The sequence below is a fragment of the Pagrus pagrus genome (assembly GCF_965226575.1).
Source record: "Pagrus pagrus genome assembly, chromosome: 14".
Lineage (NCBI taxonomy): Eukaryota > Metazoa > Chordata > Actinopteri > Spariformes > Sparidae > Pagrus > Pagrus pagrus.
The window spans coordinates 26099817-26126881 of record NC_140198.1 but is presented as its reverse complement, the minus strand read 5'-3'; the positions used below and the strand labels follow the sequence as shown (position 1 = coordinate 26126881).

The 27065-nt window shown below is 39.7% G+C and overlaps 1 protein-coding gene across 1 annotated transcript; it reads left to right on the top strand.

Annotated features, from left to right (window-relative positions):
* Window positions 1-340: 340 nt before the first annotated feature.
* Window positions 341-26506, top strand: slc8a2a (solute carrier family 8 member 2a). Its single transcript, XM_084374439.1, has 12 exons — window positions 341-458; window positions 14124-14538; window positions 15380-15517; window positions 16098-16325; window positions 16409-16687; window positions 17326-17760; window positions 18191-18552; window positions 20166-20269; window positions 22120-22232; window positions 23221-23320; window positions 24334-24597; window positions 24796-26506. Exons 2-12 carry the CDS (start codon window positions 14191-14193, stop codon window positions 25170-25172), a joined length of 2748 nt encoding a protein of 915 aa, XP_084230565.1. The 5' UTR covers window positions 341-458; window positions 14124-14190; the 3' UTR covers window positions 25173-26506.
* The last annotated feature ends 559 nt before the right edge of the window (window positions 26507-27065 follow it).

Below are 27065 nucleotides of genomic sequence, written 5' to 3'. Positions count from 1 at the left end.
TCAGCTTTGCAGTTGCGCACCTTTACCTGCTTTTGCTGCCTTCAAGTGCTCTCGGAAAAAACTCGTATGAGATGTATATACACACATTACAAAGACTAACAAAAAATAGCTGTTTGGTGTTTAAATTCACGGAATACTCTATGGACAGCAAAGACACATTTTTTATGAAGTTGTAATTTCCGGCCAGAAACACTTAAATACGCGTCAACAAGCTGCTTTCAAATGTTCACAAATTCCGAAACACGAACTTGGGAGGAGACACCGAACGCATCACGTCAACCGCCGCGTGCGCTCGCAGCATCAGCAGCACCGTTAGTGAACGGCGATGTGAGTTAACGGGAAAGTTCACTGTGTGAGTCCAGCTGTGTGTCGAGGCGGGGATAGTTTTACCAGGCGTGTGTTTCCAGACTTTCAGAAGCGATGCCAGCCTGTGGTGGAGCTGTGCCATAAACCTGAAGGTAAGAGACGACTGAAGGGAAGGTTAGAGGAACAGGTGCAGCGGTAAACTTGCTCTTTGGGACACTGCTAAAGGCTACGCCCTGGTGACAGTCTGTAGTTTTGATTGATAACATACTGATATTAAATAGGTGAACGGCCACCGCTCCTGTTTATCCTATGGACCTGACTATACTTATAACTACACCATTACTCAGAGCAGCCGCTTATTTAAACTTTATGATGAAGAAATGTGGCAAGGAGCCTCCAGTTGTCTAGCTTCTGTCTTAATGAATCCTGTCTAGGAGCAATTTTATTTTATTGTTATTATGTCTAATCATTAAGAATTAAAATCTCTCTGAGTAGAAACTATTAAATATTGCTGGCGACCATTTGCATCTTCTCTGTAGGATACTTTTTGGTAATAAAACTAAAACAACAAAAAAACACCACAAATGCATAAATTAAAGTTGTAGTAGTCAGTTTACTGGCACAGCAGACTGAAATACCACATGGTGAGACGAATTTGGTCAAAAGTATTTACCATGTGTTTCAATGTACCTCATCTGGAAACGCTTATGTGGATCATCACTGGCAGCTGTAGTGGCTCTGGCACGTCATGTATCATTTGTTTGATGGGATAAAAACACATGTATCCTGCTGCAGCTGCACTGCATGTGCAAAGGACAGTCCATACCTGGAACTGATTAACAGTGCCCTGCTTGGCTGTGTCTGCCTAACCTTAAGGCTGCTCTAACCCTTTTCTTCTAGTTGAAGGAAGAGATATAAATTTAGATCAGAACTTTTAAGTCAAGGATATAAAGGATTGTATATTGATGTTTGTGAATTCCTGCTGGACACTTAGAAGGTCCTATTGATTTTATTTTGAAAGATCACTGGGCTTTCGCCCTGACATTTTCTGATGAGGTTCTGAACTTCAGAGCTGACATTTAACTGACATAAAAGCATCATTCATTTAGCAGATTGGCAGCACCACATACAGCGTCCCGCTCGCCCATCTCTTGTGTCCACGACAGTCCTGGCTGCCCGCAGGCGTGTTAAGAGTTGGTGATGTGTGAGACAGGAGGCGTTGACTGCAGATACACCCCCAGTGCCAGTCCATTATATTTGATTACGAACGATAACGCTTATATCACTTTTCAGATAAGCATCCAAAAAGACACCATGATCACTCTTATGGTTTTTGCATCTTTTACTCGTGCATGCTGTTGGGGCATGTGTACAGTGAGCTTGGGGTCATTTCAGCACCACAGAACAAGTAAAACACTAAAACAGAGTTTATTTCAAGATATTTATCCACAATAATGGCTTGGGCTGGGCAATATATCAGTATTGTATGACAAGCATGATATGAGACTATATATGATCTTAGATTTAGATATTATTATATCGTGAAAGGGCATAAGTGTTGTCTTTTCCTGGTTTTAAAGGCTGCATTACAGTAAAGTGATGTCATTTTCTGAACTTGCCAGACTGTTCCACTTGTTCTAATAATATACCTCTTTACCCACTTAGTCATTTCATCCACATTACTGACAATTACTTGTCAAAAATCTCATTGTGTTAATCTTGTGAAAATACCAATAGTCATCCCTACAATAATGTTGCAATATCCATATCAAGGTATTAGGTCAACAATATTGTGATATTTGATTTTGTCCCTCAATCCCAGCATTTATCGAGCGCTTAAGAGGAGATTTCAAAGCATCAACATATCAACTATATATTGTATACCTAAACACACATTTTTTGCAATGATCCCTCAAATGTGGTCATCAACGGTAAGTACGTAATTGAGGCAGGATATTTTACACATTAACAATAAACTTTATTGTCCAAAATGACATCAGTGCTCTGAAACAGTAAACTTTACTGGGAAATCATTTTAAATTACCTCCGACATTTTCTGCATCATGTTCGTAAAATAAATTAATAAATTAATTAATAAATAAAAAATAAGTTAGCAAATGGGCACAAGTCGGACAACATAAATGCCAATACCAATATACCAGGATAAGCCAATATCGCCCATAAATATGCAGTTTTCTGATGAGACAACCAAGAAAATAATTAGTAGAGCTACGATTAATTGCAAAGTATGCAGAATCGCAATATGGTTAAGTACAATATCCACAAAGAAGTTGCAATTTTTTGATAAAGGTAAAATGTTTGACACAACAGCAATATAATGACGTGCTGTATGGCTGCATGTCCTGGTCCACAAAACCTGTTCTCCACATGTAAGAAAACATGTTTGTGATGATTTTAAAGGTTTTTCAGTGAAAATCTCAATTGCAGTCTGACAAAATAATTACAATATCTTTTTTTGAAGGTATCGTGCAGCTCTAATTAGCAGATTTATCCATATAAAAAAAAAATCATTAGCTGCAGCCCTATTTACAAGTCGTTTGCAGTATACAGTTTTTGTACGTCTTGTCTTTGGAGGCATTTAACACAAGGAAGACAATATGTGTTGCGGTGCAGAAGCTAAATCCAAGCAGTCCACCACTAAAGCTCACTGACACTTATCCTGAAATGCAACCTACCCCCCCCCACGTATGTGCCGGCTCAGGTAAACCAATGCTGCAGCATTGTATACAGGCACCGATATGTGCGCAATCCCAGGTGCCACAAGACACAGGGCTATACTACACCTCACGTTTCTCTCACATTTCCCCCACGTTCAGTCAGTACAACTGTGGAGTTGATCAGACTCTCCTGCTGAAACCTTTTCATCCAGTTGGGTCTCTTTTACCCTGAGAGAATTAGATTACTGTACCTCATTTTGTCATTGATTTATAATTTACATTAATGACTGATGAAGGCCAAAAGCCCTTGCCACATACATTAGGATCAGATAAATATTGTAGTTCTATGTCACAGCTGTCACTCACAGTTTTGTTTGTGGTTTGTTTAACAGACATTATATAGCTTGAAGTTACAGCAGTGTATAGATAGTATTTAGCAGCCTCTCTGTTAGTGTATGTGTGTGTGAGAGGAGAGATGGTGCCTGTGAGGGTTTTGTTTTCATTGACTCCCTATTCTATTGTGTGTTCAGGCCTGCTGGCTGCCTCTGCACATTTTGTTAACATGTTGTTGGTCTGAACTAGATTTTTGCCCTGAATCCAAGCGGTCGGTGTGAAGAATAAAAGGCACCATGAAAATGTTTCAAATGGATATTGGTTAGTGGTTTGTTGACCTTTCCTTGCTGTCATTCTTTGTTATTCAGTGGGTTGCTCCACCATGTGATGTCACCCAATATGTTAACTTGGACTGGGTAATAAGTAGAGATTTTCTCCTAAATGAGTCACAATGGAAAAAAAGTAAGTTTAAGAGATTAGTGTTTATGGCGTTGACACCATTACATTGTCATATGACCTCTCACAGCTAGGGATGCAACAATTGTACATTTAATAGTTCAATTACGAATATGTCTGACACAACACTAGAGGTGTATAAAATTGCAGGAGCATTTGTATTTAGAAGATTTATTGTATATTGTCCCCTCAACATTTATTTCATTGGCTTTTTTTTTTTAGTTTTTTAACGGTTTTTGCCTTTCAAAACATAAATAATACAGTAACCAAATAATACAGTGCAAAATAATATATAAAAATGAGCAAAAAGTCAGGTATTTTCTCATGCATGTGCTATGTCTTTGAATGGTTTACATGCCATTGTGGTTCATTTATAAGTGGTGCAATGCTCCTTTTCCTGCTTTGTTGCCATTGGCTTACACTTCACTGAAAGCCCAACTCTTAACTCACAGCTACTTTGAAAAATAATGTACCATAACGTCCTTTTTTTGAGAGTAAGAACAGAAGCACTGAGCTGGTGTAACTGAGCCTTTACAGTCACAAAACCGTGACTTTCATGTTAATGGTCAAATCAATTCATCTCTGCATCCCTATTCACAACCAGCAGTACGTGTTTGTATATTTATACAAATATATTATTTTGCTTTTTATCTGTATCTTTCTGTATGTATATATAAATAGAGCCGATGATATGAAGCCAAATTGCTTTTTATTGATTTAACAAGCGCAGGATCTACACACTGAGATACAGTAGGTTGTGGTATGCACCTTTAAAGTTGGTTTGTGATTACAGTGAGAAGAATTGTAATTTGCAACACATGTTCCACAAGGGTTCAGAAAGGAGGGAAAAGTCTACAAGTTATGTGTGAAGTTAGTTATCCTCTCGTTATCGGCCTTGAGAAGCAGATAATTATCAGTTATTGGCTGAAAAAAACACGTATTGTGCATTCTTATATTCTGTTTGTTATTGAAGTTTCTGTATCCTGAATATTGCATAACTAGTATCCTCACCAGGGGTCATGCTGAAGTTGAGAATGCTGCTCCTTCTAAGGTGACAGTGGCTGAGCAGGGTGTCTCAGGTAATGGAAACCTCAGGAGCTGCTGTCTGCTGGCTGTCACTCGTTTGTCTACCAGTCCCTTTCTGTCCACCTCACCTCCGGCCCCATGCGGCCTCTCACTGTCCACCCGCCTCTTCCTGTACGGTGAGCCTGCCTGAGGCACACGTGGAGAAATCTTTGGAAAAGAAAGTGTGTAACGTTCTTACCAGATGGGAAGAAATGAGAGAAGAGAACGGCTTAGAGATGTCAAATGGATTGTTTACCCCAGAGTCAAACTGATTGGAGAGGAAGAAATGCAGTGAACTCCCTTACTACCCCTGAGGTAGTCTTCTGAAATCTCACAGTGCATAATTCATGCTAAACATGAAATCTCCCCTTGATGAAGTAGCATTTGTTGGTATGAAAATACATACCATGAGATGGTTTAAGATTACGTCAGTGTCAGAAAATGGTGAAAAATGTCAACCAGTGTTTCCCAAAGCACAAGACGGCATCCTCAAATGTCTTGTTTAGTCTACAACCTAAAGATGTTCGTTTTGCTGTCATAGAGCAGGATAGAAAGAAATACAAAATCCGACTAATGGATAATTCACATAGTTTCCGATTGATTAAATAGTTGACAACTAATTGGTTAATTGCTCTAAAGAGGATTCAGGATATGGGATTGTATCTATAATGCTTGTAACTGGTGTCCAAAATTAAGTTTGCTTGTAAGCTTATGGGCCAGTTAGTAGGCTATCAAAGTGTATTTACCTCTTCCTAATGAGCATTGTCAGTCACAATTTTCAAACATGTAAATGTCTATCAAAGCCACCATACTTTATCATCATCGGAGTAGAAACAATCTATTATGGTCTTCAAGAGTTATGTTGCTACGAAAAAAATAAAAGTCTAATTTTTTTCTGCTGATTTTGTTTTTAATTAATGGCAGTGCTAACAGTTCATAAGAAGGCAGTGTTCATTAATCCACAGAAAATCATCCTGAATACCGTTGGAGTCACATTTGTCAGTTTTCGGCATCGCAGGACAATGTGAACTCTTGATGCTGCTGACGATTGGAGAGTGTAGTACGTGCTTTTCACCCGAGGGCAAAGACCTGCACAAAACAGAAATTATATTTACTTTCATACGTTTACTTTAATTTATTCTTTCAAGTTCAGCGTAGTAAATTAACAAAAATTCTTCAGTCAATCACTCACTCTAGTACCTCCAACAATGAGGTTACTGTATGTTTTTACCTGTGTCCATTTGTTTGTTTGTCAGCAGGATTACACAGAAGCTACTGAACGGATTTTGCACGAAACTTGGATGGAGCATGGATCTCGGCCCAGAATAGACTCCATTCATTTTTAGTGCGGATCCAGACAAAGGGATTTCTTTTACAGTGAGAGATTGTGAGGCATTTTTCAACATTTTCGTTCATTTCTAAGGGAGTAATGTATGGATCTTGATGAAAAAAATGCAAATTGTTTTTTGTGGCTGGTATCTATGAGTGAGTACAAATGGATACAAATCCCAGATCGAGTGAGCTTAAATTTCGATTAAGCAGTTATGAGTGGTTTAATGGCACAGGGCTATTGAGTTTGATATTGGATTAGGCTTGATCGAATTAAAGGGGGCTGCTGGGCCTTGGCAGAGGTATGTTCTCTCCTGAGTGCCATTCTAGTTAAAGCGCCAGGCCTTCATCACTATTCTGTGCAAGAACTTTGCAGTGATTTTGACCTAAGATCATTGTAGCAGACATTGAAAATTCACCATCGGACTGTACGTAAGGAGGCCAGAGAAATGGAGCTGAACTGTGCTGACTGAAAGTAGATCACCATACTTGAGGAACTGAACGGTGTGGCAGCGTGCCCACCGTGCTGTAAACTAAACCTCGTGCTCAGTCGAGCTTGCACTGCTGCTGTCCAGATTGATGGTAATATTGACCCAGTGCATACAAGGGGAACAGAGACTGTGCACCACTTGGGTTATCTTTCCGCTGCTACGTCTACATGTGCTTCTCCAAAACCAATTAATTCCACACGGGTACTGATTGAGCCTGTGTAGTTAATTTATAGACTGAGTTACTTCACACAGTGCAGAGATATGGTAAAGCACTTTGAGAGGCTTTGAGAGCTGCTCCTGCTGAAGTTGAACTTTCCCTGTAGGTCACTTTTTTGAAAAGTTTAGGTTTAAGTCGTTTGCAATTGTCTTTTAAGCATCACTGGATCCACACAGTTGTTGAAGGTGTAATCTGATGTGCACACTTTCCTGACAGACTCTTCAGTCTGTCAAAATATGCGTATTCTTACATTCACTCCTATATCCAGTGACTAACATAACTTGTTTGTGTGTGACATGTTTTAAGGTTGTTTAAACATTTGCAGAGATTACGCTTTGTGGAAAGTTTCCTGTAATGAAAACAACTTTACTGGATAACTCTTTAACAAACCCTGGTCTACTTTGTTGCTCTAAAGGTTTAGAGCCCTTATACGTAAAAATTTTGTATGACTTCATTTGAAAAGATGAGTATTAATCACTATCATCAATCATATGATTTTCTTGTGTTTTCATAATCATAGGAAAAGTTCAGGACCAAAAGGTTTTCGAAAGAATTAGAGACAGATTCTTGGTGACAGATTTTGTCTATTGTTAATCAATATACAAAGATTTTCATCCACATTGAAACACTAAGATGACGAGTATCTAACATGAAAAAATGGGAAATGTTGGATGTAAAAAAAGCCATGTTTGTTTACAATGAAGCCTCCATAGGATACCTTTATTGCCACATTAGTGCTTTGGCCCAGTCTGTCCGTCTGTCTGTGTGACTGTGTGGAGACTGGTGGATTATCTTACACTCTGATTCATTGGGTTCATTGACAGGCCCATAGCAGCGAGCCAAAGCCTTGTGTTACTTATTAAAGGGATGGATCTCTTTCCTTTCTTTACTTTAACTGCAAACAGAGAGACAGTTAAACAGAGAGACTGTCTATCTGCCTTGATTTGTGTGCAACTTCAACATAACAAACATTATTGTGCTTTAATGAATATTTTTCATACTATATTGCTCAAATTAAAGACAGAATCTATAGGGAAAATTGCTTGGAGCTGTGGTCCATGAGGCCGAAGGGAAAACAAATCTGTTGAATGAATTCGCTTTGGTACAATTTCCGAGTGGTGTTAATTTGTACCAGTGGTGTGTCTCATAGTAACCAGCCTGGAGACTGTCTGTCTGTCAATCCAAACATGTCCAAAACAATTTGTAGTAGCTTTAAAGTCCAACAACATTTCACAATACTTTGGATACAGGGAAACAAAGGGGGAAGAAATTGTTTCAGAACAAACAGGGTAGAAGCAGAAGGACTAACATGATAGACAAAAACACAAATGCCACCAGTAAGTAGCAGAAACAGCTCAGCACCAAACATGCAGCCCGAAATGAATAAATTACCATTCAACCCTCCATTCCCAGCATTCTCTGCTCATGACACCAGTGCTGATGAGCAGCAGCAGATTAAGAATGTAGTGGAAATCCTGTCTGTCTTAAATATTAACTAAATGAAATCAGATTCCTGCAGGTGATATCAGAGGGAAGAATGAACTTTTAATTAAGATGCACAAATAGATTCAAATTCAGGATTTTTATTTCCCCAGATTGCAACAAAAAAAAAAAAAAGAACTAGAATTAGCAAGGTTAAGGGTGTCCTTTCTGGCAAACCCTGCATGATCACATGTATAGAAATATACACTAATATTTTCCAACTAAAAACGCAACAAACACAAAAACGTGAAAGACCCTCTCCAGAGCCAGTGTTTGGTTTGTCCCTTCTGGGCTACTGTAGTTACAAGTCTGTGCAACATAGCTGACTCTGTTGAAGGGGAGCCGCTCCCTCTGTAGATATAAAAAGCGCACAAACACAAAAAAACACAACACAAAACATAACAATCTCTAGTTTTATTTGATTATACACAAATTACAGCAATTATGTTATAATTATTATTCATAATTATTATATTCAATTTCTGCCAATGTCCCCTAAATCCTACACATTGCACCTTTAACAGAAATGGTATTTCTCTTCATCATCAGAATTACTTAGAGCTGTTATAATCAAGATCTTGACATTGATCGATCAAATGATGAACCCAGAGAGAATTATGACCCCATTCTGCAGTGTTTTAGCATCTTTCAGCTCATTTATTTTGGTTTTACAGCAGCTCTCCTCAACCATGTTTCCAGCAGCAGCAGTACAGCTGGTGAGCACCAAGCAGCAGACAAACACAGTTAGAGACTAGCTGGTGAACATTTGAACATCTAGCTGCCAAATACTTCCCTCACTTGTGATCGACAGATGTTTTCTAGCATGTTCACCATCTCAACTTGATCAGATGATAATATGTCACTGTTGTTAATGTTAGTTTTAACACTATATTCATTTGTGTAACACTAATAATGTTATAGGGAGAAATGAGTGGCACCAGGTGGATTATAACCACACAGATAAACTACATTTCCTTTACAGTATTCTGACATCTAGTCATGAACACAAAGGTTCCTTTGTATTTATGGGTAGCTAAGATGTTTGTTTTTTTTATCTTTATGCATTGATGAGCTTTGGGTTGTAAAATCTGAAGTTACTTTATCCATTGATACATTAATTAATATTGTCTTAGATGGCATCTTGTGGTAGCAGTCAGCAGAAAATGTGTCGACAAGGCTGTGAATGACAGCGGAGTCACTCTTAACCTGTTTGTTTGTAGACAGCTACAGAAATGCTATACATGGGGCCTCTCTGGATGATTGTAAGATTAACACTGGCTTTGATTGGCTGTCTGTGAAATGTACACATGGTATGTTTCCTGTGCATATACAACATATATTATCTGTGCATCTATGTGCATAGTGCTTGCATCCTGGAAAGATTATCTGTGTCAATCTGCAGACGGTTAAAGTTTCTTTCCATCAGTGATGGACTGGTGATTGAGAAAGAGTGTGTGTGTGTTAACATGACACATTTCAGGTCCTTGCCTCTGAATGACCTGTGACGGTGTCTTTGGATTTTTCTTGCAAAAAACAGTGCTATAGGTTTAATCACACATTACTCACATTTACACATTTACTGTTAAAGAGGAGGAAACAAACCAGAAAATATTTACATTTAGAGTGCAATTAAACATCTGGAGCAATGTTGTGTTATATGATAAGTTTAAATGACATTACATTTATTTACTGATTATTGATGCTTGAATCCTCCTTCTCTGCCTCACCTGAATGCTATGCTTGTTAAAAGGAGCATCCTTCATCTGACAGTACCCCATGTCAGGGTACAGGCAAGAAATATTAAACTGTTGAAGGTGCTAACTCCCTTTTTTGTTGACACTCCTATCAGTGTAAGATAACCCCAGGCAATCACTTATCGGTGATGCTGAAAGATAGCAGCCGTGTCAGAGGCAGTAAGGGGAGATGAGCTGCCACCCAGCTCTCTGTCCCTGTGTGCTGAGAGGACAAGCAGACCACAGACCTGTCGACACCCCAAGACCCCCAATGACCGGCAATAACAAAGGCTTTGTGCTTTATGTTGTTCACTTGTCTCAACTTTGAACATGAACATGTAAGACTTTTACAGCTTTTTCACCTTTTTTTGAACAGACATTAAGTGCTCAATGGCGTCAAATCAAAAAGAGTTGACCTGAATTAGTGGCACTGCAGAGGAAAGCTCTGATCTATGTAGGAGGGGCAGTAATCAGGCCATTTATCTCCCTATTTACTCCGTCTCAACTGGAGAGACGAGGAAGTACTCTCTTTATGTCTGGCTGATAAATCCACCCAGCTCCTCTACTGAATGATGTTTACAGTGCTGCTCGTAGGTGACATGAAAGGAAGCGATATCCTGCTATATTTAGGTGAATGCATTAATCAATAATGCATCCAGCTCTTCCAGTACTGGCTTCTTGATTATCTAGCACTCAAATGTTGTCCTCTGTAGCTCGGCTGCTTTCTACAGATCATCTGTGAGGAAAATGCACAATTTCACTAGACAGAGCAAATCTGCATTTGGACCTTAATCGTGTCACACATACTTATTAAAATAATACAATTATGTAACACAGGATGCTAGTTAACTATTCCTGAGGTTCAGGTGTTTAACTTTAAAAATGTTGGAGCATTTGATCAAACATATGCTTTTTGATTAATTGGTGTGTTATGTGAACATGTTTGCATGTGTGTTTTTAATGAAAGAGTTGGCTTTTGTGGTACAAACAAGGCTGGTGTTGTCATTACAGTCAGCAATATTTTAATACTTTAATAGGGCCACCATATCAGAATTGATTTGGAAGGAAGATGTATATTATGGTCACTTTGTTATTTGTGCACTATTGTTGTCCAAAAATGAACGTTGAGGAAGTTATTTTTGGTGGGCCTGCCCCCCACCCCAGCACACGCTGGTGTAAGGTGGCCCTCTGTCTGAGGTCGTGGTAACCATAGCAGGCCTTGGAAAGTGAAATGCGATGCGGCGGGCCCTCTGTGCTGTGTTTCTGAATCACAACTCCATAATGAGCTGGCGGAGCTCAGGCTGCATCAAAGATGCAGAACCCCAGTATCTGTTTCAACTCACGCTGCACAATAGTGCAGTGTCACCTGTACAGGGGGAGTGGAGGTGGTGGGCCCAGGAGAGCACAGAGAGACTGAAAGCTTTCTACCACCCTGCTCCACTCACACCACTACATCCTCAGATGAGCTCAAAGTGTAATCTGCCTGCTACACATTACTATGTGACTGCGATGTCCCTGCTTTGACATTGTTAAGCCTTCCTTTAGTCAAAAAACACTTAATGATAATAATGCACATTAATAATGCTGTAAAATAACTTATTTTAAAAGTAAGCTGATGATACTGATAGAGATTTAAGCATTAACGCCTGTTGTGTTCAGTTAGCCAAGTATAAGCACAGTAAGCGTCTTGACAGTGGATTGTTTGTGAATATACAAAGAAATCAGGTAAAAACAATGGCAGCATGTACAGATTAAATGCCAGCAAAGAAAATGTAGATGAGGAAGATAAAGTACAGATATTAAAAACAAATAGATAAAAATATAAACACAATTGGAGGTTTCTGGGAAAAATCATAATGACTCAGAAATGTATTACACTTTGTGTTTATCACATTGAGGGATTTAAGTAGTAGATTTAGCTGTAGAAGAAAAGGTGAAAACTTGTTGTATCAAAAAACATCTTTAAGGCTAAAAGAATAGACAGCCTCAAAAATTGGCAGTTGATAGTAATTAAAGGCAGACTATGCAGGATAAGTCAGTTGCTGTTTGTAATCATACCATTCAAAGAGTTAGTGATTCTGGAGAAGGATTGTTGAGTCTCATTCCCAGGTCATCAAATACTGATGATTTGGGTTAGTGGCTTGCCAACCAACCCATCAGAAATGTCCCAAACGCAGCAAAATAATAAGGATATACAGGCAGAGGCTAAGAGTCTCTGCAGACACGCATACAGCCACACACTTCTAATGAGTCATAGGTGAGAGCAGTGTTATGCTTGGTAACATTACAACTCAGTGATTAGTCATAAGACCTGTAATGGCCAATAAATAAGTGATGGTAACACACACACACACACACACACACACACACACATACACACACACACACACACACGGGTTAGTCATGCAGCTTACCAGTGATGGGTGTCAAGGAGTGACAGGTTAAGGTTGCACTCACTGTGTGAATTTTAACAAATACATTTGTCTGTTTTATCTTCAGATATCATGTCAACATTAGCTGAGATAAAGAAACTGTCTGACTATAGTAACTAGATTTATACTGATCATAAGTTTGCAAATTTGTTTCAAGTAGCGTCAACACAGCATATAGTGTTGGGACAATGCTTCTGGCAGTAAAAGACTGCCTGAGTCATAAATTAGCGCATAGTCATTCTTACTACACGTGTTCACTGATTACTGCCAGAGAATAAGAACCACGTGATCTGCATGGCTTAACAACCTGGCTTTGGTTTCTCGGAGGTCATTTTGATATGTTGTTAAGATTACTCTGTTGGGTCAGTTTACTTTTAACTGCTAATAACACGCCTTTGTGTTGGTGTCTAGGTGTAAAACATAACAAACTGCATCCTGGCTTACTGTGCTGCACGGTCCCATAAAGACATCCGGGAACCAACACGTGGCTGATCATCACCTGCAGGATATTACTTAGGATTACCATGCAGCGAGGGAAAGAGAGTTTTGGCAATAGTCCATTAAATTATACTGAACCTTCTCAGGAAACTGTCAAGAATAAAAGGGAAATGATGCAGTAGATTTAGGTTTTAGTTTTGCAGGATGAAGAGATGGTGCTCTGAGTAGGACATTTGAAAAAAAAAAAATCCCTTTACAGTAGTGTTAGACCTCACATTGGTTCCCTTAAATGTTTTTTGCACTTCTGCAGTAGCTTTTGCTAAACAAGAGTCTGTCTTGAAGCTCTTCTGCATGTACTGCATGTCAGTGTTGTTTTAATATTTGACATAATATAGGTTTTTTTGATTATACCAAAGTACCTTTCCCTTCTTATGTAACCTAACTAGACTAAGGCTTAATCCCATTTCCAATTTTTACCCTTACCTCTCATTTTTAAGTGGCCGCTTGCCCCTCAGAACAGAGTTACAAGGAGCAGCTGTTTAAATCTCCCTCTATGAAGTGGGACACCCCTTCAAGTCCCTCATACCGCATCAATTGTTGCTGATGGGGTTTTCGTAAACAGATACGACCTTTCCAATATGCTGTCTTCAGCTGTGGTGATTTCTCTTGTGTTACTGTGGCAGTCCTGATATTATCATCATAATGGCATTTGTCACTCATCTGATGGAGACTGAAAAGCATGGAAGCTCACAATTAGTTCACAACTTCACGCTATCAATCAAGTCATCAAATAAAAAAGAGCAATGCTTCACAACCTGGCCACTAGCGGTGCTTTATAGGCTAATATAAGTAACTTATGCTCCGACCCTGCCAGTCTGCACTGATGTTAGAGGACTGGTATCCAGTGCAGCAACTTTGCTTCTGGACTTGACTTACATTTTGGGCCAGATGAAAAGTCAGAGGATCATATCATTATTATGATTATAATTCATCCTCTGGGGACCATGAGTTATGATCGTAATCCATCCAGTAGTTGTTGCCAGTCTGGTGGACCAGAAACAGCCAGACCGCTGTGTAAAAGTGAAAGATTCTCTAGACAGAAACAAGGTAGACTAACTTGCACTGTAAATCTGTTACACCCCATTGTTTCCTCTGTTCCTCAGGAGAGTCCTCTGACCCAACGAGTGTCTCCCCCAGTGACTCCAAGGCCCCTCCTGACTCAGGGACATCATGGGACCCCTCCCCTTTCACATTTCCCCGTTCTTATTCCTCCTCCTCTCCCTCCTCCTCCTGGCACACCCATGTACCTCATCCAGGCCCCAGGTTGTGGAGCGAGCGTCTGGCCCCGAGCAGCCTCAGTCCTCTGGCAACACTACGGGGTCTGGCAAGCGGACGTGTGCGGGCATTGTAGTGTGTAGACCTGGTATCCTGCTGCCAGTGTGGATGCCAGACAAACCTCCAGTGGGGGAGCAGGCAGGGAGGGCAGTCGTCTACTTCGTCTGTCTCATGTACATGTTCCTGGGTGTGTCCGTCATCGCAGATCGCTTCATGGCATCCATCGAAGTCATCACCTCTCAGGTATTGTTGAACTTCATATTTATAAGAAGTAAAATGCAATCATCCTTTATTTAATACACAGCTTTGTTGCCACATTCTTACTTTGTCGATAATTCTCCCTTTCTCAGTTTGTGATGGATGTGAGGGATTCTTGGGAGAGTCATTGTGTCATTATCCCACAGTGGCTGCTGGTCAGCAAGAGTTGTATATGCTTGCTTGCAGACCGACATTTTTAAATATATTAAAGATGCAATATGTAAATGTTTTGTAAGAATTTAAGTTAGCATGCTATCCAGCTAGCCACCGCTTGTCCTGTCACATAAGAATAGCTCCCCATACTTTCACCTGGGAGATGTATGCGAGCAGCGAGTTTGCTACGTCTCACAAGCTCTCGTTGCTTCTAATATAAAAAAAGAACATAAATTCACAAAATGTCAAATATTCTTGCACCTATTTTCCTTACCAAATGGAAAAATATGACGTTTCTCTCTTTTACTGAACTAAGACAAGATGAATTGTCTCATCTACTCAATGTGCAGCACACTTCATTCAAACGTTCAAAAGTTTTGGTTCTCTCTGTTCAAGCCTTTGAGAAAATTAGACACTGATGAAACTGTCCAGAATGTATCCCTTAGCCTCTGTGTGCTGTAAGAAATATATATGCATCGCAGCTCCGGGAATATGTATTCTTTTGAATACAGTGGAAACTGCAACTGTACAATCCTCTAAACTGTATTATATGTGGTGTTTTGAACGTTCTCATACTGTGACATTTAAATTGATTCAAACAACTGGAACTTGTGTATAGTTAATTAATTGATGACAACATCGATCACATTTTCACAAACTTGTGTCCTTGTAGGAGAAAGAGGTGACCATCACCAAACCCAACGGTGAAACGACCGTAACGACAGTGAGAGTCTGGAATGAGACTGTGTCCAACCTCACACTCATGGCCCTCGGCTCCTCAGCGCCTGAGATCCTGCTTTCTGTCATTGAGGTACACACTACCCATAACATCCTTTTAACATATCCCACCAAAGAAAAAAATGTTGCCTTCACTGTAAGTGTGTTTTTTTCTTTTCCTTTCTTACATTCTTAAAATCATGCATGAGCTCATAAAAATCTGATTTGCCATTGTGTATGTTAATTACTTAACCTACTACAAGTAAGTTTTAACTGGGTATCAAACCAGTCTCAATGTAATGCTGTTTTGTATATATTTGTATATAACTATTCGTAATGTCTGTTCCTGGGTTAAAAATATTTTTTATGGCGGAGTACTGAGGATGAATTGAGGAGTCTCACCGGCTGAGGAAAGAAGCTGCTCTGTAGTTTGGCAGTACAGCACTAAAAAAAGTTTACTTTGTTGACCTTTGTCCAAAATGAATATATTTACAACATAAATTAAAATTAGTATAAACACATTGTAAGCCATTGCAACTGAGCAATTTGAACAGAGAAGATAGATTTATTTCAACCTATAAATAGATCATCTCTATTCTGACTGTCATATAGTCAATTTCTTCCTATGTGACGTTTGTTCTATGCGTCTGTTTTTGTTCTTTGAATATTGGCAGGTGTGTGGGCACAACTTCGATGCAGGGGAGCTCGGCCCGGGCACTATAGTGGGCAGCGCTGCCTTCAACATGTTTGTGATAATCGGTCTGTGTGTCTGGGTGATCCCTGAGGGAGAGTCTCGCAAGATCAAACACCTGCGAGTGTTTTTTATTACGGCTTTCTGGAGTATTTTTGCCTACATTTGGCTCTACCTCATACTGGCTGTCATCTCACCTGGGATCGTAGAGGTATGTTTTGATGACTGTATAAAATTTACTTCTAATAAATCAATGTGTAAATCAGATAAAGCTCATATTGCCTTGATTACCAGGTTTGGGAGGCTGTCGTGACGCTGCTTTATTTTCCGGTGTGTGTGATCTTGGCTTGGATCGCTGACCGTCGTCTGCTCTTCTACAAATACATGCACAAGCGTTACCGTGCTGACAAGAGGCATGGCATTGTTGTGGAAATGGAAGGTGACCTTGCGCCCAAAGGCATTGATGTGATCATGGATGGAAAGTTGTCGGACAGGAGTTCGTGCCCTGGAAACTCCTCCAGTGTGACAGTCTCTGTGCAGACGGGCAATGAAATAGACCAAAAAAACGATGAGGTAAGACAAGTGGCTCAGGAAGAAATGCTGTTGTAGACACACACTTAATTAAATAGTGTGAAATCATACCTTTTTTTCCTTTAAAGTCAGGTTTGGCTCTTATTTGTAATTAGAGCTCCTTATATTAAAAAGTTTGGCGAAGAATACATCTGTAGTTAAAAGGAAGGACAAAAGGAACAAAGCTACTCGCAGGGGGACGTCTTCTACCCTGTCAAGCCCACTGCTGGATCCAATGTTTTTCTAACTTAAAGCTACTTAATGGGATTCAATCCCAGCAGGAGTCTGACTGGCAGGAGTGCAGACAGCAGGAGTCTTAACAGCAGGAAGCTGAGCAGTCGGAGTTTCTAAAGTTTCTTTGAGAATGATCTCTGCATTACTCTGCAAATTGCACTTGTAACTTAAAAGTTTTGTCCCAAGACACACCAATACTTTAGTCAGTGTGAATCGAAACTATGTCTTCTCATCACACCAAACCCTCTGCACATCCAACTGGTGTAGTCACAAACGTTCTGTTGTAGCTGCCACTACTAAGTAAGATCTGAAGCAGTTTATGTTTTCAAGAGCATTTTAACGGAACATTTGGCAATACGTATATCGCTATAAAGATGTTGTGTTAAAACTGGTTTCCTCTTGGACAGGTGGTCCGCATCCTGAAAGACCTGAAGGAGAAACACCCAGACAAAGACCTGGACCAGCTGATTGAGATGGCCAATTACTCTGCCCTGGTCCACAAGAAGAAGAGTCGCGCCTTCTACCGTGTTCAGGCAACACGCATGATGATTGGTGCCGGCAACATATTAAGGAAACACGCTGCTGAGCATGCTCGTCAATCAGCAGGCCAGGATGCTGACATGGCCACATGCTCGCACATTTGTTTTGAAAGTGCCCAGTACCAGTGCACAGAGAACTGTGGCGCTCTGAGCATTGGGGTGATCCTTGAGGGGGGCACAGGCCAGAACACTTTTTATGTGGACTACTGTACAGAAAATGGCTCCGCCAATGCCGGCGCTGACTATGAATTCAGTGAGGGAACCCTTGTGTTTAAGCCAGGAGAGACCCGCAAAGAAATCAAGGTGAGTGAGGTGAAAAGTAGCCATTTTACTCAACATAAAGGAATTTGTCAGTTGCTTTTTTCACTCTCTCTGTTTCCAGTTAATCTTCATCGTCAATTGTCAAAATAAGCCAAAATACAGAAAATATACAGTAAACAAGTGTTGCTTATGATGTTACAAAACTATCTTAAAGGCTTAATTTCCAGGTCAGTTGCTGTTAGTAAACACACCAAAGCTGGCTCATCCATCTGGGCTCAGCAGGCTAGACAGAGAAACCTATATGCCATCTATATGCTAGTGATCTCTCCACTAATATTTCAGTGTTTTATATCAATGGGAGCCTAGAATAGTAATTTGGAGTTGTGTTGTAGTTGGTCAGTGTCTTCATCAAAACTGCTATGACCTCATGCGTACAAAGCAGTGTGACCATACGATACTCTGTGCTCTCCAGGTGGGCATCTTGGATGACGACATCTTTGAGGAGGATGAGCATTTCTTTGTACGTCTCAAGAACTTGAGGTTAGAAGAAGGTGGAAATGAAGGGACAGGGGGTCCACCCAAGGGTAGACTAGTGGAGCCGCTGCTTGCCACCATCACTATCCTGGACGATGACCATGCTGGCATCTTCACCTTTGGCCAGCGAGTGCTGCGGGTGAGCGAGAGCACAGGTACACTGACGGTGACAGTGGTGAGGAACTCGGGCTCCAGGGGCACCGTTGCTGTGCCGTACCATACAGAGGATGGCAGTGCCAAGGCCGGGGTGGACTATGAGGAGACCAGAGGGGAGCTGGAATTCACTAATGAAAAGACCAGGTGAGGCACAGTCATTAAGCAGATGCAATGACTGGGAAATAAGACTATAGGAGACACAGAGTCTGATGCATTTCCTTAGAACATCAATCTGTTACATCTTCCTACTCTTAAACATAATATACATTAAAACAAGGATTTTACATTATCAAGAGCTGGTAATATGATAACGATTGCAGGGCTGCAACATCATCATTTTCATTATTGGTTAATCTTTCGATTGTTTATTCGATTAATCAATTAGTTGTTTAGTCTCTAAAATTATTGATCAGTGTTTCCAGTGTCCAAGGTGACGTCCTCAAATGTCTCGTTTTATCCACAACCTAAAGACATTCAGTTTAGTTACGGAGTACAGAAACAAACAAAAAATTCTGGAGATCAAAGACATTTTTACAGTTCTTTTTTAAAAATTATTATTATTTGACAGTTTTTCCCAAAATATAACTCAAACCGATAAATCATTTATCAAAATAGTCATCAATCAATTTAATGGTGGACAAGTTGATTAGATTGATTAATTGTTGCAGCCCTTAAAGATTGTTAATGTCAACAAAGGCCATGAAAAGACCAAAACCATCAATATGTTAGTCTGTCTCAGTACTTTCTGACTTCCCTACTCTGTGTTTCAGACACAATCCCAAGCACAGTAGTTCTTACTAAAGACATAACTCTTTAAAATTTCACAACAAATACACAGTTTCCTGTTTTGAAAAGGGTAAATGGTTCACTGTTGTTTTTCACAAATGTTACTTAAACGCGAGTAAATTAAATTTTTAAAAACACCTAAGACAGTGAACAAGAAGACTTCTGTTCTCTCGCAGTACTGACACACAGCACCCTCAGTGCTTTTACTTTGGCCCATCAGTGCTTAGTTCAGGAAAGAGGCACCTGAACCTCACTGAAAGATTACTATGGGTTCTCAGTCACCCACTCCAAATGGAGGAGGTCCTATTAGACAGAATTACCTGATGACTTGACACCCAAAGATAATCCCGTCCCCGATCAGGTGTGGGAACCTCCAGTCACCCCATGTAAGCTGACAGATCATTTTCCCATTAAATTTTCACGTTATATAAGCTGTGTTTGCACATGGACTAATTGTACACTTAGGGTAAGATTGTCATGTAACATGGCCCATCAACAGACGCTGCACTGTAAAGGATATGAAAATGTGCAGGTTATATTTAATGAAGAAGTGTAATGGGGTGTAGGCCTTTTTTTCTGCTTGGACCATTATGCTGTCTTTACATATGTACTCTCCTTCCAAGCTGCCGGGAAGTCTTCAAAGTATTTCACTAATGAACTATACAGACATTGATTAAGCAGGGTATTGTGTCTTTTAGTTTAGCTGTATTTCTTTGGCACACTGAAGAGCAAGAGCACACTCTGTTTCAGCCTGCATTATTTAATCCCATTGTTCCATTGTGATTAATTATTTAGGTCACTTCAATTTGCGATGTGATTTAGATGGTAGATGTTAAGTTTAAGATGTGGAGGTATTGTGTATTTATGCACCTTAAAGTTCACTGTATTTAACAGTACTTAATTGTTTGTTATATAAATTAAAATATATACTGTGTGTGTCTGTGGGTGCGTGCATGCTTACATATCTCCAGTCAGGTCTTAAAAGTGCGCATTATAAATGTGGAGGAGTACGAGAAGCAGGAAAACTTCTTCATTGTGCTCGAGGACCCCAAATGGCTGAAGCGAGGACTCTCTGGTAAGTGTGCAAGCTTTAATGTCTTTTGATGATTGATGATTATGGTAATGAATATCAGTTGATAGTCAAAGGTAATTTACACTAACAATAAAATAGTACACTCCAAGTGGATGGCAGAAGAATCCAAGATCAAGTATCACAACAAAAACAATAACAACAGTAGCGCAGGCGGCTGAATGCCGGCCACCTGCGTCACAGTCAGTAACCGAAGATTACACGCTGCCATTCACTCAGTCTCTGTTTCACTGTAGCACAGGCGCTGCAGCCAATTATGAGTTTAGTATCCTTTAGTTGCCTGTTCCCTGTAACATTAATGTGTCAAAAGGATGGTGCGGGAATTGGATATGTGCTCATTAGTGGAGGCCTTAAGAATCAATTACATTAGTTTGTAATGTAGAGAAATTCGTTCAGGTGAGAGTGGAAAGGCTATCAGCGTGTGCACCAAGTGTATCCAGTTTTGTTTCTGTTGCATTTTAGATTTAGATTGCATTTTAGATTCTCTCAAGCCACTCTCATGTATTAGACCCTGGGAATAGAGTTGTTATATTGTACTGAATCATTGTCTGTCTGTCTTCACAGCTTTACTGCTAAACCAGGGTAAGATAGTTTGGATGCAGGTTTGGGTGTTAAAGGTGCCATGTGCAGTATTTTTAAATACCAAGTTTTTCTCAAAATAAAATTAGATTGCTTCCTGTAGCAAAAATGATTTTGCTACTTCTCTTACACTCTATCATTGTGGGCATATTTGTTTAAAAAGGGGCATAAACATGGGCTTAGTCTTTTATTCCCTCTGCCAAAGAGGTTATGTTGTGGCTGGTGTCCATTTCTTGGTTGGTTGGTTCGTCAGCAGGATTACACAAAAACTACTGAACAGATTTCCACAAAACTTGGATGGAGGATGGATCTCGGCACAGAATGGACACCATTGACTTTTAGTGTGGATCCAGATAAAGAGATGGATCAAGTAATTTTTTCTCACTTTCTATAATGCTTTGAGATATTTTTGTCTATTTTTCGGGGAACAATGCGGTGAAAATCTGGTGCATTTAAGTGGTTGGTATCTTGGATGAGGATAATTTTATGAGGATCCAAATAAAATTCTGAATCTAGCAGATCTGAATATGTTTTATTTGGTATTGGATTAGGCCTGACTGAATGAAAGGGGACTGTTGCTCCTTGATAAAAGCTCTACTGAGTTCCATTCCACCTGCTTTTGTACTCTGAAAAATTAACTCCATTTATGCTATTTATTGTTTTTTGCTGTAATATATTCATCAGCATATTATTATGCTGGTTAATTGTTAATTGTTTATTGGTTAATTATGATCACTGGGGGTTGTCACTGCAACAAGCTGCTTGTATTGGTTGGATGGGGACCTAGGTGCATCTATGGCTATGGCGTATGACCGCCTCTGAGGTAGGGCCAGTACCACTGCTGAGATTGGGGCTTATCATCAGGATATGCCTGGGCATTTTGGGATTATAGCAATTTTTTCCTGATCAGAAACTTGCAGGCAGTGCTAGCTGTGCACCAACCTCTACAAGTTTTGCCAGTCATATGTTTGAAGTCATAGGACCATAAGACCATGATTGGGGTTTGGAAAAAAATCCTATTGGGTCTCTGTTTCAACAGGAAATACAACAAATAATGGAAGCAAGATTCTCTCTAAATGCTGCACACAGCACCTTTAAGATTACTTTGAAAGTGTGCAGAGTGTGGAATGGTTTCTTCATCTTTATGCTTTAGGTGTGGGCCTGTACCCTATGCTAAGGTTTTGGATGTGTGTGTGTATTGTAGACAACATGATATTTTATAGGCTTGAAAATAAAATATCTGTGCGCCCTGACAGGCAACCCCACACCTGAGGAGGAGGAAGCCCGGAGGATCTCTGAGATGGGCAAACCCATTCTTGGAGAACACAGCAGGCTAGAAGTCATCATAGAGGAGTCCTGTGAGTTTAAGGTGTGTAAGTAGCTGATAGGAGGCATTACAACAACTCTGGACTCTGACAAATGGATCTCCGAATACAAGGGATAGACGGGTGTATTTCAAGCTCATCAGGAAATATGAACCACAGCTTTTAGCCACAGCCATTAGTTAAACAAATGCAGCTAAAAGGAACGTTTTAAGTAGTAATAGGAGTTTCTACAAATTGACATTTGAGCATATCATGGGTTGACATTTGCGTTGTTGCAGACAAAAAAAATCTGTGTTGTAAGCATGTTGAAGTGTTTGTGTTTAAATGAATTAACTGTCTTGCACCCTCTTACACATCAGACTCCCAATGGAGTACTAGACCAGGTACAGTTTCTGCCTGCATGCTGTGTGTGATGGGACTCGTTACACTTGTCTTATCTTATTTTCTCATTAAACTGTTACTATACTCTCTTATCTACTTTGCTCAGGCATTACATGCATCTTGATTGGAGATGCACTGAGGCAGTGTGTGTTTATTCATGTGTGCTTTGTGTGAAATGTTTGGGTCACTCTGTTCTAAATGTAATTGAAATTCTGCAGCAGAACAGTGAAGCCATGTGGATGTACTGTTAATATATATCACACTGGGCCTAGTCTGCATCAACTAGCCTATGAAACGATAAACCTTTTGAGATTAGTTTTTGTCTTTTTTTTTTTTTCATTTTCAGATACTATATGTAAATGAGTATCTGCAAACAACCTCATAAAAGACGGGAAAAAACGCAGACAAGATGATTAACATCTCAGTTTTATGGCTTTACCCCACACCTATACCCTTGGCTGTAGAAAAGCAAGAATAAAGAATATTTTTAAATAAATAAAAAAAACAACTTTGTTTACACATTTTGACCTTCAAACCAGCCTCCAAAAAGGCTTGAATAGATTGTATTTATCCAACAGAAATGTTAACCTATTCTTTGTCTACTATTGTGAGCTATGACCCATTATTGACCTATTTAATGTGTGATTACAGAACACAGTGGACAAACTCCTGAGGGACACTAATCTGGCTTCAGTGATTGGCACTCACTCGTGGAGAGAGCAGTTCATTGAAGCCTTCACAGTCAGTGCAGGTCAGTGGCTGTTATGTTGCTACGTTGTTATATGTTCTTATTATATTAATTGATTTTTTAATCTGTGGATCTGTAAAATTAGGAAAAAGTATTGATCAGAGGTAAAGTTGTGGAATTTCTGGGGCCTGTACTTTCTTTTTATGTCTGATGAACCATGAACAGGACTCACAATATGGCTAAGAATACTAACAATTAATAGGGAAGGAATTTCTTCCAAATTGCTGCTAGCTACAATAGCTTGGCATTCACAAGTTTTGTGTTATTTACAAATTGAAAATCAATACACCAGTAAAAAGGTGCAATATGTAAGAATTTAAGTTTAAAACATTCAAAAATGTTCAAAAATTATTAACAGAATGTGAAATAACAGTTTTGACGTTATGTCAAAGACATCTATGTTGTGACTTGCAGCGATATCTAATGAAGTTAGCATGCTAACCATCTAGCCCCTTGCCACTTTGTACCTTAATATTAGTATAGGTGATAGTCCAATTGTAAACAACAACAATCCCCGGTGCTCTGAGTTGCCAGCCAGGCAGAGTTAGCTAATATGACTGCCAGCTGCACTGTTAACTGAGCTTACAAGCTAATGGCAGCTACAAAGCTACTTGTTACTTTGGTGATATGCTATTAGACAAGCGGCCAATTCTTACATATTGCACCTTTAAATATAAGGCTATGACTACAGAGGCCATTACGAAAATGTGTCTTTCACATTAGAATAATAGATTATTAATCATAAACATAATAAAATGGCACAACCTACCCCAGGTATATGATTATCCAAAATCTCCACATGACCCTTGACCTGTCAGTCACTAGTTAGGTAGCTTATAAGCACTAAGGCCAATCCCCATGTCAGAAAAGGTGAAAAATAAAACATAAAGTCAAAATCAAAGGACATGAGATGTAAAAAAAACAGTTGATCCACACAATACTTCCAGGAAACTGAATACATTACTGGTTTAACCTTGCTTTATTTTATTTATCTTCACTCTGTCTTCTTTAAACAGGTGATGGAGATGAGGAGGAGCAGCGAAGTCCCAACTGCTGCGACTATTTCTTGCACATATTGTGCATTTTCTGGAAGATTGTGTTTGCTTGCATCCCACCCACTGAGTACTGGAATGGCTGGGCCTGCTTCATAGTGTCAATCTCTGCCATTGGTTTCTTAACAGCCCTTATTGGAGACCTTGCCTCCCATTTTGGCTGCACTGTCGGCCTTAGAGACACTGTCACTGCGGTGGTCTTTGTAGCACTGGGGACTTCACTTCCTGGTAAGTGATTTTACTTGAGAGTCTAAGTTTTTGCAATACAAAAGAAAATCCCCAACTGTGAGGCAAACGCAGTAATGGAATATTTAAGTCAGTTCAATTTATTTCAGAAGTCTTGGCCAGGGTAAGAAGCACTGAAAGGATCTTGTGTTGGATAAAGTATTGAACTCTCTGTGCTCTAACTTCGCTCTTTTTTTCCAGATACCTTTGCTAGTAAAGTGGCTGCCACTCAGGACCAGTATGCAGATGCATGTGTGGGAAATGTGACAGGAAGCAACGCTGTTAATGTGTTTTTGGGCATTGGGTTGGCCTGGTCCGTGGCTGCCGTATATTGGGAAGTCAAAGGTAAGGTCTTCCGGGTGGACCCTGGCTCGCTGGCCTTCTCCGTCACACTCTTCACCATTTTTGCCTTCTTCTCTATGGGAGTGTTGATGCTACGCCGGAGGCCGTCCGTAGGCGGCGAACTGGGAGGCCCGCGGGTCACCAAAGTCCTCACCTCACTGCTTTTCTTTGGACTCTGGTTCCTCTACGTCCTCTTCTCCAGCTTGGAGGCCTATTGCCATATACAAGGCTTCTGAGAGAGCACAGCTGGGAGAGTAATGACTGCACAATAACTAACACATCACCAGGACATTTACCTGTACAGTGCTGTTACAGTAACTACCACTGAGAAGACCTATCATCACTTGACAACTGCTGCCATGGTTCATGAAAAAATATATACACACTCTAGACTCACACATGCACATCTGTATGTCACATCCACTGCAGGACAGTTCCAGTCAGTAGAATTGATTGTGACGGTACTGACTAATGAAGCGGACTAAATAACATGTAATGACTGTTTTTGATAAACGGTCAGCATGTACTCTGTGAAGTCACTGGATTTTGCTTGACACTGGCCTGATGCCTGATGGATCATGACCTGAATTTCGAGTTTGGTCTTGTTTCTCCTCACGCTTACAAAGGCTGGGTCAGATTAGACGACCCTAATGTAGTAAGAAAATCAATGACAGCTGCTTTTAACCAGATGAGCAATGTAACTGATGATACATGACAAACTGCCCTGATACATGAGAGGAATGTTCGCAGAACACCACTGTGCTTTGGGTTGTAGCAGTCAAGTCTGTAATTGTTGTATATCAGGACATGACTGAGTGTATCATCTTATACAATGGCCACTTGTCACAAGCAAAAGTAGCTCCAATTTCCAAAGTTTGTTTGTTGTCAGTAAGCATTAACAAATAATTTGGTCTGTTTGTCCAGTTAGAGTTAATGGGTAATGTAGTGCAAAGCAAAAGTGCTGTTACTATGGTTACCTCCAGTCTTTGCGCACCAATTTAGATCAATAGTTAAACTGTTGACTGGAAGTGTTTGAGTTGTCTTGGTGTACAATTTTGAATGGAACTGCCAGCCAATCAGAAGAAAGTGTTTAGCTATGAAAAAAAATAAATAAATCTGAGCACAGTTTGATTATAACCTACACTGCTGTTGTACAATAAATCAATATATATCGATATACAATATATGTATATTGTTTAATATGTCTCACTGATAAAATGTGTTTATCTGTTGAGTTATGTGACACAAGGTATTCTTCAGTGTAATGTAATGCACCTATTGAATTTGATCTCACTATAAGTATTGATAATAGCAATGACCAGAAATGCACTAAATGCACCCATTATTGAAATGTATAATTGATAAAGAATTAGATAGACAATGGATCTCTAATAAGCTGTGGAATGAAAAAATGTAACTAGTATCTGCCATTAAGCGTTTCTGTTTGAAAGTTATGGTTTATTCACCCCTGAGGTCTTATCTGTTTATTTATCAATGGTGTAATTTATTGTCTTTGTAATTCAATGTATTTGATCTGATATGAACAAAAATATATTGTAATATATTGCAAGTTGTTATAATTACATTGAAATTTTAACTGAGTGTGTTTCCATTGGATTCATCACCCACATGTTTGACTACTGCATTATCCTCATTACAGTAGATGAAAACAGATCAAACAGTCAATGGCTCTGAAGTAATATCAAGAGGTTTGTAGGGGAATAAGGCATGTCATTGAGGGGATTTGTTCTGGTTTGGGAACACTTACTTTAATACATATTATGCTGTTAATTCCGTGTTTCATGTCAAATAGAAGATATATTTTAAGATTGTGCATCCAAAAATCACAGATAACAGTTTCAGGATTCTTGAAATTGTAAAAGAAAATTGTGTGTTAACATGGATAAGGTAAGACCGCTTTGCAAGCAAGATATATGATAGTGATACAATAACTACCCGAGAGGCATATCCTGTGTTTGAAGGATATGTCCAACAAAAATGAAAGTTCAGTCATAATCTACTCCCTATGCCGATGCAAAGTCAGGTGAAGTTTCCTAGTCCACAAAGCATTTCTGGAGCTTCACAGTAAAACAACGTTGCAGCATTCTGCTAAACAACTGAAGTAGCCG

Coding starts and splice junctions, on each gene's coding strand:
- slc8a2a (XM_084374439.1), top strand. CDS start 14,191: ATGGGACCCCTCCCCTTTCACATTTCCCCGTTCTTATTCCTCCTCCTC. Junction 16,688..17,325: donor TAGACCAAAAAAACGATGAG/GTAAGACAAGTG, acceptor CCTCTTGGACAG/GTGGTCCGCATCCTGAAAGA. Junction 23,321..24,333: donor AGCCTTCACAGTCAGTGCAG/GTCAGTGGCTGT, acceptor TTCTTTAAACAG/GTGATGGAGATGAGGAGGAG.